Source organism: Python bivittatus, unplaced genomic scaffold (genome assembly GCF_059951505.1).
Source record: "Python bivittatus isolate LINGU-HERP-01145 unplaced genomic scaffold, Pbiv_v1 ctg000850_np1212, whole genome shotgun sequence".
Classification (NCBI taxonomy): Eukaryota; Metazoa; Chordata; class Lepidosauria; order Squamata; family Pythonidae; genus Python; species Python bivittatus.
This window is the reverse complement of record NW_028277112.1, coordinates 36165441-36178908: the sequence shown is the minus strand read 5'-3', so window position 1 is coordinate 36178908 and position 13468 is coordinate 36165441. Positions and strand designations below refer to the sequence as shown.

Sequence of the window (13468 nt, the reverse complement as noted above, 5' to 3'; positions counted from 1 at the left end):
GAGGGAGAAGGAACAAGTGTTTCCCACAATCCAAATACAAAGTAGAGATGTATAAAAAGCTAGATGCCTTAGAAAATGCAATTTCATCATGTTAATTAAACAGGATATCATTGAAAGCTTTTACTTTCAGCTAGTTTTTCTGAGAAGCAATACTTTGTTATTTGAAAGACAATCCAGTTTCCTGACTTCAAAAGGCATCATCATCATCGTCCTTTGTTAGACAGGAGAAATTAAACTAAATATTCCATTCAAATCCTCAAAAGTTAATCTCACCAATTAGTTCTTATTTAAGAAATCTTTCTGTGGTAGTCTGGAATATTAATTTCTAACACATCTCAGAATAAATTAAAAACATTTCTCCATTGTGTAATTACAAATGACATTTGTAACTCCACTAAACTAAAGATGTGTAGAGTTGCTAGGAGTCAGGTGGCAAATACATTTAATAAATAATTATTTTTACTATTAATTATGTGTAACTTCCACCATCCCCTTCTCTTACTGTACAGTAAACCAAATACTTCATGCTTTTGTTTCCCCAGTTTGAAAAGAGAATATATACAGCTACTGAATTTGTGGAGTACAAATAATTAACAAATGTATATACTACTGTTGAATTAGGGCATGTATATACAGTAGGGTTATTCTGTAAACATTTGATAGGATTTCTTTCCACAACCTTTGGCAAAATGACACAAAACTGCTTGCAGCACAACTACTATCAGGAAAGTGAGAATATATCCTCACTGTTGAGACAAACAAGGCAGATGTTCCTAGGTGCTAGAAGGTGCCTCCCACTGACAATGATGCTGTTCAAAGAATCCATACTGAAGTCAGTCAGCTACAGATGTCATTCCTCAACATTACCTCACTTTGTAAATAGAAGGCAGCTCTCACAAGAAGGGAATATATATTTCTGCTGTCAAGAACTGTCCTCCACCATCTCCAGGTGGCAGCAAATTGAGGAAACAAGAACATCACCACATCCCACACACAGGTAGGGGACAGTGTGGAAGGAAAGGCAAGATTGTAAACTTTGTTGCATTTACTAAAATGATGGTTTTCACAGAAAAATAATGAATCTCATGAAAATTCAATGCAGCAATAATATGTCCATTGTTAGAACACGTACTTGGTTGAAACTGACACCATCCTTCTTATGATTAATGTAGCTACAGGACAGGGTCCTCTTAAGTTGAAGTGGTTCCTGTAGCTATTTGGATTATGGAGCTCTGAAAAATCCTGACAGCCTTATGACATGCTTGTCATTATTATGCCACTTCCAGAAGATCCAGTCTAGAAGTGGCATGAACTGTGTATCCTAGACATGAAACCCCAGCGGAAAATTCAAGTCTGCCTAAGATTAAAAGCAACAACAGCACTCCCACTTTTTTTTAACTATTTGTCACTTTGGGTGTTCTATGGGTAGGAAAGCAGGCACTAAGCATGAAACAAAACATGCTCTTTTTTTCCCATACTATTTTATGCAAATAGTAGTTTTTACATAATAATAAGCCTGACTGTTTCAAGATTCATAGTTTTGAATGTTCCAGTTGCTCATAGCACCTTAATTGGACTGTTGTTTTGTGACTTATGACTGCTTTCTTTCTTCCAGCATAGCCAATACCACAGCAGGTACCAGTCATATCTTTGCTGCTATTGCTTTAGATTGAATAAGGTGATGTGGGAGTGAAGTGTTGAGTGGAGAAAAGCAATTAAACACATGGTCAGACAGGAGGAAACTGCTTGTAGCTGCTTGACTGCCTAGTAAGTTATTGCTTTTTTTTTTTTTTTAATGCTATGGAGAAGTTAAGAGTTCATGTGGATGGTTGGATGGGTTCTCCAAGTGTTGTGCTGTGGGTTTGTTGGTTTGTTTTTGCAACCAAGTAATGTAATACATTATGTGCATTTTGTGCACTAATTTGCTTCACATACAAGTGTTGCTTATAATGCTGAGGTTGTATAAATGTAAAGATTGTTAGTGCAAAGTGGGTTTGGTTGGATCATTGAACTTTGATGTATGTGTTCACTCTGTACATGTCCTCATGTCTTACAGCAATGTTAATGTTATTCATACAATTAAGCAGTATCAGTAAACTTTTTTTCTCCCAGCTAGCATCCATCCTATGTGCAAGCAAAAAATTCAGGAAAGAACAATAAAGTTGCTTTTGCTGGGTTGAGAGCTGGCAGGTAGGCTGTATAAAAACAAGTAACAGTGCCTAAAGAAAATTGTCCGAGGAGATGATAATTTAAAGAACATCAGAAATTAGTTGATCTCAACCTCCCATGCCTAAAGGACAGAAGAAGCTTATTTAAAGAAACTGGGAAAAGTTTTGTGGGAGCAGCTTTTTTATAACAACTAACTTGAATATATTTTTCAAATATACTTTTGTATTTCAACAGTGTTGTTCCCACTTTTCCTGAAGAATTCATTTTTATGTTTTCAAAACTATTTTAAATATAATATCCTTAGTTTCCAGCAATCCAAATGGTAGATAGTGTTTATCATGGATAAGCACCCATGTCCATTCTACAACTGGGATAAAGAGCAAGGCAACAACAATTTTCAGTTGGTTCCTATGGTGGAACACTCAGAACATTTAATAATTTTGTTCAAATGGAACAACAGCCAACTTGCAATGTTTCAACAGACTGTTTTAACTGAGGTTCTAAAAAAAATACACATTTTGTACTAAACGCCTGTAAGTTCAATACATTCCTACTTAATATGCTGCTATATTTGAGTGGACTTTTGCATGGTACTGGAGCTGCAAAGAAGCAACCACAAAAAGGAACACACAAATCATATCTGTTACTTCCACTTCCTGTCTCGTACAAATTCAAAGCAAACCTAGATTTTTTTTTTACACTCTTTCTTCTGACTATCAGAGCAATAGTATTTCAACTGTAGACACAGCTGTAATCTATTCTGGCCCTGTTATTGTTCTTAATATATTATTATTTATGATGAGCAACTATTAGCTCTTATTTATTATATAAATTGGCTAAAACAATCTATGGAGCTCTCCCGCTTAACTAAAGATGTTATCCAGCTATTACTCATTGTGGACTTCAGAAGATCTTATTTAAAAATCACCCTGAAGTCTAGACACTTACAAAATAAATGAAGTCTTTTAACTTCTAGAAACCTATATATTATAATCAGGCACTATGATATGTCATGATATTTTTTTTAAAAAAAAAATCCATATGCTAAGCAAACCTTTTGCCAAAATAAGGGAAGAAAAACTATTATGGAAAAATTAAATGAGGCAGACATGAGAAAGGAAATATTTAAGCATTAATAGTGGCAATTAAAATCCAAACTTCTGCCAAGTTCATTCTCTATCAGTATTTTTTTTAAAAGTTTTTTTTTAAAAAGCAAGATGGCTCCTCAAGGAGGAGGGAAAAAAACCTTTAAAAATGACAGTATGATCGCCTGAAACTATATATTTAGCTTTGCCACAAAACAAGCAACCAACTGTGTTCAAATCCCTGCATTTGTGCTATAGAAGTTTCAACAAAATAGAGCTGAAAACTCCATCTGAATGAGCAAAATGTTCTTGCCATTTATACTGTGTAACAGTAATCCACCAGGGAGTAAAGGTCAAGGCTGCCCTTTTGGTCATTACCGAATCATTTGAGATGATCTGTGGTAAGGAAAATCGAAGGCTGTGAGTATGCTGCAAATGGCTTGACCTCAGACCAATTTTTGTCTCCATCTGTCTAACAGATATGAGGATGAAAGCTTTTTACAGGGTTCTTTTTAAATCCATGTTGTAAGGCATGAATCGGTTTGATATAGCGTTAATAAGGGGGAAGTAGGCTTTTCTGACACAGAAACACATTTAGATTGTTATTCTTTATCACCTGAAGTATGTCCTCCTCTCAGAAGTTACTTTCCTTACATCTGTAAATTGTTAACAAAATGGCTTAGAGATACTTTCCCTTTGCTGGGAAGGGCAGAAGGCATCCAATTTGCAGCCTTCCACAAGACTGACTCACAGGACAAAAGAGTCTTCCACAAAGACAGTAAGTGGAACTGACAGTGGAAGTGGAAACACCTTACTTTGCGCAGCATACCTTCATTTTTAAAAGGTTTTATTTGCTCAGAAAGAAATGTCTTCAGGACAACCTGAAAAAGTCAACATACACACAGTGCAAAGGATGTAGTCAGGGTAATGGCCCTCATAACTTGTTTGCCTTTAAACAGCTGTAAGAAAAGTTGTCATACATTTAAAATGGAGATGTTAAATAGTCAGACATATGAAGTCACTACAACTACAATTATTCAGAGATACACAACTGTTACTGTACTCAGATATAATGCCACCTACTTCACAATAGTATGCGTTATTAACCACCATTTGTTTAAAGCTAGATATGTTGGCTAGAGATGATGGGAACTGAAATCCATCACATCTGGAAGGTGCCAGTTTGAGAAAGGCAATGCTATTTTCTTATTTTGGCAGTGACAGCAACATATTAAGAGGCTCTGTGCCATATCAGGAGGTTTAAGCCCCCACAGTATATCAATGTCAAACAACAGCATGTCAAACTAAGATTCAATTCAGGTAAGTGCCATTGCCAAATGTTCTTGTTCCCAGACGTGCTTTAAGATTATTTTTATTGCTTAAAATTTAATTTGTTCCAACTCACATCTCCATGACAACACCAACTAGCCCTGCAAATCATTTGGGTAATTGGATACCTTATCTCTCTATTGCTCTCAAATCGAATGATTCTGCTAGAATTGTAACAGCCAATCACGTTTACAGGCCTCCTGAGTAATAGACTTAGAAAAGTAGCCACATTCATCTCCTATTTACAGCCATATTAACCATTACACAAAGAAGTCATGAAGGTGGCCTCCAGTATATTTCAAGTTATCAGTGTTGTCACCATTAATATTGCAATCAACAGAAAGGGATGTGAAGCCATAATCAAATAGATTAAATTCAGATTGATAAAGAGGTGGGTGGGTGTGTACACATACACATACACTAAATGAGCTTTGATCAGTGACTGTCTAAAAATATTAGCAAAACAGTGCATCACTTCAGTTCTAGCAACCTTATATATCTGATATAATTGTGCATGCACTTTAAAAAAGATTGCTACATTATAATTATCTGTCATGACCCCAAATTAAAAAATCAGATATGCAGACATTACTGATCTTGATGTGTCAAAAACAAAACCTACATGGTTTGAGCAGCACTGATGCAAGTGGGTGCTAAATTCAAAATGCCATATCAAACATTTTTCTCTCTACCCCTCTAAGTAATTCATTCATATTTTTGATTCACAAGTAGTTGACATATAATTTGGCTGTAGCAGATTTCATTCTCTTAACTGGTTAGTGGATAAGACTGTTAATTGATACCTTTTTATTTCATGCCATATTAGGAGCTCTGCTGCATTCTGCTCTTTGTCAGAGCAGCTTCACAGATTCAGTACATTGTGGATCAAGTCACATATAATAAATGCCAAGACCCTCCAAATCCCTATGGTAAGAGGAACATGAGATTTTTGGTTTTGATCACATACATTTCTGCATTTATCATAAATAACTGCATATATGCTGGCCAAATAGAGTTTCTTATCTTGACAAACATATGGAATAATGAAGAGAACAAATTTGGGTTTTCTATTCTTAGTACATTGTAAATGGTATCTTTTCCCTAAGCAAGTTGCTATGTATTTTACCATGAGACAGTGCTATTGCTGTTAAAGACAACTAAGCTGGGATTTCTACCCAGATCCACTCTATGAATCCATCTATTTCAGTATTATGTGCATAATTAAAAGTAATAAAAGATACCCTTCAGTTGAGCTCAACTCCAGGTGTCTACATGGGCAAATCCATGGAAATATATGGAAGTGGTTTGCCACTGCTGTCTTCTGGGGTATATAAAAGAAGCTATACAAGAATTAAAACAAAAAAAGGAAAGAAAACCCTAAATTGCTAAAATATTTTGTTCTATTGATATCATTCTTGAAAGTAGACTAATATATAAAACTGCCTAAACAAATAAACACTTGTTTTATGCATGATCTAAATGGTGATATGTTCATATACAAATATAAAATAGTTTATCATCCATTTTTATAGCAGAATGTGTGAACTGCCCCCCCTGAAGGGTGCAGCACTTGAGACCAATAAAAGCAGGCTATCTCTTTGATTGTGTTTGCAGATCCACTTAAGTATGAAATGGTTAAATGGTAAACTCACCACTATAGAGTCCCACACACAACTTCTGTCTTCTCCCATTAACAGCAAGAGCGGAGTAGCTCAAAAGTTATCACTATGGTTTGAAAACCAGTTAAGTGGGGAATCCAAATTTAGGATGACACTACATAAAGTATATTACAGCTTAACCCTAAACTGATCTGTCACAACCATGGATACACACTGTGATTTTCAATTAAGCCAACTGTAGCATTAGTTACAGAGTTGGTTGGAGAATCAAAATCAAATAAATCATCATCATCATCATCATTCTGCTTTTGGACATCCATTTCCTGCATGTGTAAACAAGTTTGAAAACCATGTTATGTTTTTAGGTCATGTTACTTTGGCTGCACAGAGGTGGTAATTGTTGTATTTACAGTTCTAATAAAGCACATTTATTGCCAGGTCATTTTATGGCTACACATGAACCACATCTTTTATGTTGTAAGATGTCATTTATTTATTTATTTATTTATTTATTTATTTATTTATTTATTTAATGGACTTGTCCCCGCCCATCTCTCCACAATGGGAGATTAAATATAGATCTGTGAAAATGCCTTCAGAATGAATGAGTTAAATAGTAAGCTCTACTCAATTAAGGGGAACTTAATTTTGAGTGAATACACGGAGGACCAAGCTGCATGTTATGGATGGATGGAGCAGCATCATGTGCAGCTTTGCGGGGTTTTTTGTCAAAGTGAAAATGAATTTGTCAAAGCAAACATAAATTGTTGATAGTGCTCATCACTGCACATTAACAAACCCAGTTTATTTAGGCTACCTCTATTTAATCTAAGCAGAATAAACCAAAGAAGCCCTTATAAGAGATTGGGATGGGGAGGGGGGTTCCATATTTTTTAGGCCCAACATCTTGACCAGACAGCACACAAAATCCTTTTTGCCTTGTTCTTCACAAGATGGAAAGCTACCTTTTGTTTTCACTCACTAATCCAAAGAAGCCTTTCACACAGCACAAAACAGAGGTTGCAGCAGTTTGTTCCCTAAATCAATTCTCTTCTTAACCACCCACTAGATGTTCCAGCACAGAGAAAGAACAGCCCTTCCCTTCTAATTCAAAAATCCATACTGCCATTGCCCTTGCAAACTGCTAAACAAGCAGTATTGGCAATTCACTTGTGTTCAGTAATATATTTACTGCAAATCCCAATGGCTTGCTTCTTAATGCAGTTTTCTATTGTGTCTGTTCTTGTCAATACACTGACTGGTCACCTTATTCCATAAGCTACTTTGACCAACTGTTTACACAAGATATCAAAAGGCTGAAAACAAGGGAGGGGACATTCCTTAATTTTCTATCCAATAATTTCGGTCACCAGTCCAAAAGGAGCATGGCACACAATAGATCAGGCATATCCTAACTGGAATCACTTCTAATTAGCTTAATTTTGGGGCTACTCTGATTAACCAAGGTAAGACTGAGATAACTATGCCACAGACATGCCGAGCAGTATGTGATCACTATACTTCGACCTGTGGTTTCAAGAAGCATATCCAACTACAACAATTTCCTCTTTTCAAACAAAGATGTAGTTCATTTTGTTCAAGAGTTTATTTAAACTTTTGCAAGGGGCACTGACAGAATCCTCTGCTATGAATATAACACTTCAAATGCCTATGATGGATTAATAGTGGGAAAGATTCACTTATTAGGATCTCCTTGTGTACTAAAACTTCGTAGAAAATTCCGTAAAGAATTAAACATCTAAAAGACAGGAGTTAAGATCAAAATAGAAAGAAAAATGAAAACTGAAGGGGTAGGATCGTATCTATTGTAACCTCTTCTCCAGCACCAGGCTTCTTAGATATGACCTTTGAGGTGTGGGACAAAGACAAAATTCATTAGTACTCAAATGTTAAAAATATGTTCATCTAATGTCTTGATGACAGAAAATCAAGATGCCAAGAAAGTCAGAAAGCAAGTTATGTCAATAAGCAAAATGCAAGCAGCCAAGCAAAAGGAAATCTATAAAAAAAGCCAATCTTTTGCTGAGGAGGTAATTCTGGGTTTGAGGGTATACTGCATCACAAATTCAGAAAGATACTCTTAATTTATGCTACTCCACATAAAACTATTTCCTTGCATTAAGAAATGTAATATTTTAATCTATGTGTCTGACATTAACTTGCTATGAAGAAGTTACTAGTTTCTCAAACTCATTTGAATTCCCACTTGCAACCTAAATTAATGAAGCCAGATTCAAAGGTACATTGATGAAAACTAGGCCAAAAGCATGACCATTCTATTTTAAAGAACTGTGAGAAATCAAGAAAATCTCTGAATTGTCTGCAGCCGTCCACTACTGATGATGTCATGAACAACCATCAGGAGATACGGCTGTTGAACACAGACAGCTTTGTGAGTGGCTCCTTAAAAGACAAGATTAGCACTGTTAGCACCATGCTCCATTTTTGAAGTTGTAATTATTTGGAAGCGAGAAGGCAGCAAGCCAAACAGAAAAACACAGCAGGGCAGAGTGACAAGCTTGCCTGAAGGCAGGTCAGAAAGATCATAGCCGTCCCCTCAGAGAAGACAAAGGCCCACCTGTCAGTTTTAGAATGGCAGGAACTCAAAACACTGTAGTAGTTTATATAGTCTGTCTGTGGGTTCAGCAGTGATCAATCTTTCTTTGGCTGACTGCCACTGAACTAAGGCTAATCTTACCCCTAAACAATTCGGGGTTTAACACACAAGAAGGTTTACCTTCTGGTTTACTCTGAAGGCCATCAAACAAGAATGGTGAGAATGACACACAGAAAACATTTCCCATGCAGCTACTAATATCCAAGAAACCCTGTATCTTGGCAGCAAATTTACCACAGTAACCATTGCTAACCCTAACTGCCACAATGAGTAAGTATTTTTAAAAATGAAACTCATAACCTTTACAGCAATTCCCTAGAAAGATCTATATCAGCCCTAGATTGAGTACCAGCATAGCTTTTGAAATGCTAATAGAGGAAAGAAAGAAAGAAAGAAAGAAAGAAAGAAAGAAAGAAAGAAAGAAAGAAAGAAAGAAAGAAAGAAAGAAAGAAAGAAAGAAAGAAAGAAAGAAAGAAAGATCATAACCTGGCAAATGGTTTAATCTAAAAGCATGTATACATAAGCAAAATATGCAATCTAAAGGGGAAAAAACACTATTGCTTCAACTGTGTGTCAGATCAAGGACTAAGCTTACTGCTGGTTAAGTGAAAGCAAGATTTTCTTTCCTGCACTTTCCCCATTTTCTCTACTTTTGTCCTGGAAAAAAGTGATTGGGTCCAGAGATCCCACAAGTAGTGAAGCATTCCCAGGACAAATCCATTACTGCAAAGTACAGAGGCAATTTTTGCCTACTCCCATACTCTTAGCAAAGCAAAGATACCCTTGCATGGCACTCAGCTCTTGATGGCTATATTCATGCAGTACTCTTGGAAGCACAACAGAAGAGGTTTGCCAGTAGGATGCTTTTTTAACTTCCCAATCTATCCAACAGCTCTGGAATTACAGCACCCTCCCATCCAAGTACTAACCAGGGCTGACCCTGTTTAGCTTGAGATCAGATAAGGTTAGTTACATGATGCCACCTGTTCAGGCACATTTGTCTCATATCCTAATAATCCATTCCAAAACATTGGGGAGGAACTTTTCCACACATAATAGAGTAACTACATGAAAGATCAGTAAATTTTGCTCTTCTTCTTGATGGATTCTCCGAGCAGAATTTCTACTGTATCAAGGGCCAAAGAAAACTGTGCATTAGCCAACCCAATAAATAACTGTGATCAGTAGAAACCCATTTACAAGTAGTGGCTTTTTGTCAGAGATGTTGGTTTGCCCTTAGCTATGTAAACCATCTTTCTCATTATATAACAGTTCTAAATACAAAAATTCACAATGTCTCTGGAAATTAAAGGCTGCTAACATGGGGATTGCACCTAATTTTATTCCTACAACAATCCTTGGAGAGGTGGTATGAGAGACAATGATTGATTCAAAGTCATCCAGTAACTCTGTGGTTGAGTGGGGTCTTGCCCAGTCCATTACACTACATAAATGCAAATAACTAATGGCATATTAAACAAAGTAATATGAATGGAGAATCAACTTAATTTTACAAAAGATGGCCAGAACCTGAAACAGAATTTCCTGGATGCCATCCACTTTGCTTAAAGGCAAAAGACATGCAAAGTGGGAATAGAAAGAGCTTGCCTGCATTAAATTGAGTCCCTACCATGCAAGTAGAAGCCTGTTCAAGCAACGTTGATTTTCACTTTAGGAACATACTGCCAACACGAAATAACAGCTATGGAAACAAGTACTAAATAATCTCCCAGATTAACATGACTTTTTTTTTTTTTTTTGCCATGCTACTGCAGTTTCCTTTGTTCAAGTTTGGAGAGTTAAGGGGTATAGAACTCTGAAGGCATTTATACACATATATAACATTAGATGCAGGCATCAGTAACATTGCCATTGATGAAAAAAAAATCCCCAACACTACATTTTGTGTAAAAAAAATATTGTCAGTTATGACAACTTTTATGTCTCCTGATGGTGCCTTGCTAAGCATTTGGTTATAAGCCATAAAACAGGAATAATTTCAGCCTGTCAGGAGTCTAGCTAATGCCCAGTTTCCCCCAGAGAGAATTCCTGTCAAATGTAATGAGAGCTCTGAAGACCCTCTCTACAACATAATGAGCACTTAGGCCAGGCTGGTGATCAGCCAGCAAAAAGCATCAATTGGAGCCTAGCTACTCCCTAGGGGATACACATCAACAGTTTTAATAAGAATTATGATTACTCTCTACCAAATGCCTAAGAACATACTGTTCATGTTTAAATCATGAAATTCTCACACACACACACACACACTTTTTTTCAAGATGGTTTCATTTCATTTTTGAAACAACATTGGTAAGGTAGAGAGATAGTTAATTCTGTGTTGTACAAATGAAATGTATAGGGTAAAATCAATGCTATCCTCTGTTGTATACTATATATAAAGAAATGGCAAGCTCCTACCAGGTATAAATATTATTTTGGCAATTTTCTTCTATATAGACAATAGAAATATAGACAATGCATATTGTATCTTAAAATATGTTATTTATAAGTTTCATACTCAGGCTAAATAAAAATTGGTACAGCAATGCTAAAATAACACTCTCAGTTCCAAAGCTCTTTCAGTTTTGTTTCTTCAATCTTTATAAATAAATCCAATTCTCAATTCATGTTTCCAATTTACAGATTTACTTTAGCTGTACAAGAAGAAATTTTAAAGCCAGTCACAATGTTAGACAAAAGTACGACCAATTAAGCTCATAAAACCTGTGATCTGTAACAAGCTGTTGCATTTAGATCTCAGTTGAATAAGGTGTGAGCAAATAGCAGCCTAGACATTTTTGTTTTTCTTGAGAGAAACATTAGTATTTGTTTCAATATAATGGTCAGATTTTCAAAACAAATAGAGAAAATTATGAAAGGAAAAAGTAGAATTCTTAATACCTAAATTTCAACAATTTAAAGACTGAAAGCTGCCATTACTTATGTGACCAAATGTTTAATATGTAAACACCAAATGTGCTACCCATAACTAAAAAGCATCAACTTTTGACAGAATCATAATTCTGAATTACCAAATATTCTTGAATCTGATGGATTTTACACATACTCCCCCAAAATCAAAGAGTTCAGAATTACAAAAGCATAATTCACCATTCAAACACACTTGCTTAATGGGAGCCTTTGAATACACTGAAGATGTGAAACCTGAACTAATCAATTTCTTCGCTTTGCCTTAGCTGGTCAGCCATGCTCTTTAATTTAATGAAACAAGAGTTTCAGATGAAATAGCACATATACATCAAGAAAGAATTGTATTGTTGCACTTTGAAATGTATCCAACTGTGCAACTTCATCTAATGATAATTTTTTTAAGAGGCCATCGATTTCTGAAAGACTTATTGTACCAGCATCTTGATGAAAAAGTGGATGTCAGCATATCTACAGAATATTTACACCCTGCCATTAATGCTTTCTTTGGCAGACAATAACTACTCAATTGAAGGTCCTTTGGGCTGAGCAATCATTTAGCTTTCTTTCTCTTATGAGGTCCTTAGTGCCTTGTTCCAGTTCAATACTCTTTTTATTCACCATTATAGTAGCCATAAGTGTGAATTTTATGGGAACTTGCAAACTCAGTCATAAGGAATGCTTTCCAAGTCACTAATCTTTTCATGCTTTTAAATTGCTTGGATTTGAGCAACCATCAACATATGCTGCCTGAACATAAAATACTGGTTAGGCAGATTCAAGGTTGTGCCAGCCCCAAATTTCCTTCTAGAAATCTATTTCCTTGAAAGCATTTAATTTTAAGCATCTGACATACAATGGTGAGGACCAGGGTAGTATTTATAAAACTAAATGAAGATTTATAGGAAAACTATTTCCTACATTTCTCTAACCTTTGTTTTGATGCTCATCTGTTGTAAAATAACATTTCTTGCATTATGTTCTATTTTGTATAACACAGAATTCCAGAATAACAATATCTTACCTGTTTGTGCATTTCAATATTTAATCCGTATGACATTTCATAGTACTGTGAACAAAGCGGAGAAAAGTCTGTTTAAAATACAGATACAAATACACAAATAGCAGTTCTATCAAGCCCAGAATTTCATTTTCTGTTGTTCCAAACAAGCAGAAGTAAACCAATATATTAAAACTGTGGTCAAGCAGATTTTAACGAATACCAGAAAATGTCCTAAAATGTATTCAGCAAGAGAGTAAGCTGCTAAGGGAGATGTTGAGTTTTCTTCTACTGGAGGCAGTTAAGCAGAAGCTGGACCACCATCTGTCAGGGATACTACAGGTACATCCTGCACCGAACAGGGAACTAGATCAGACTATCTCCCTGGTTTCTTCTAATTCTGATTTTACATTTTAACAAAGCAAATAGATAAAAAGATTGTACTTACCATAACATAGTGCCTTTGCATTTCTGTCTTTTCACTTGCAAGCTTCTCACATTCCAACTTAAGGCTACAAAAATAAAATTGTGTAGTTTTTTTTTAATGTATGAATTTAAGATATGCTTCTATTTACATTCTGAAAATATGTAGTTTTGGAAACTGTCCTGGGATATCAGAGTAGAAATACAGAGATGCTTTAGCAACTTGCTTTAATATAGATGACATTTGAATATGCAGAGGAGATAAGATCAAAAC

The 13468-nt window shown here is 35.7% G+C and overlaps 1 protein-coding gene across 7 annotated transcripts in view; it reads right to left on the bottom strand.

The window, feature by feature from the left end:
- The window catches only part of TLE1 (TLE family member 1, transcriptional corepressor), an 82251-nt gene that overhangs the window by 65242 nt on the left and 3541 nt on the right, over positions 1–13468 (bottom strand). For all 7 annotated transcript variants that reach the window (XM_088130252.1, XM_088130254.1, XM_007426329.4 and 4 more), the window contains exons 3-4: positions 13220–13283; positions 12796–12840 (exon numbers count right to left, since the gene is read on the bottom strand). In XM_088130252.1, coding sequence (XP_087986378.1) covers positions 12796–12840; positions 13220–13283 — 109 coding nt within the window. The remainder of the gene's footprint in view (positions 1–12795; positions 12841–13219; positions 13284–13468) is intronic.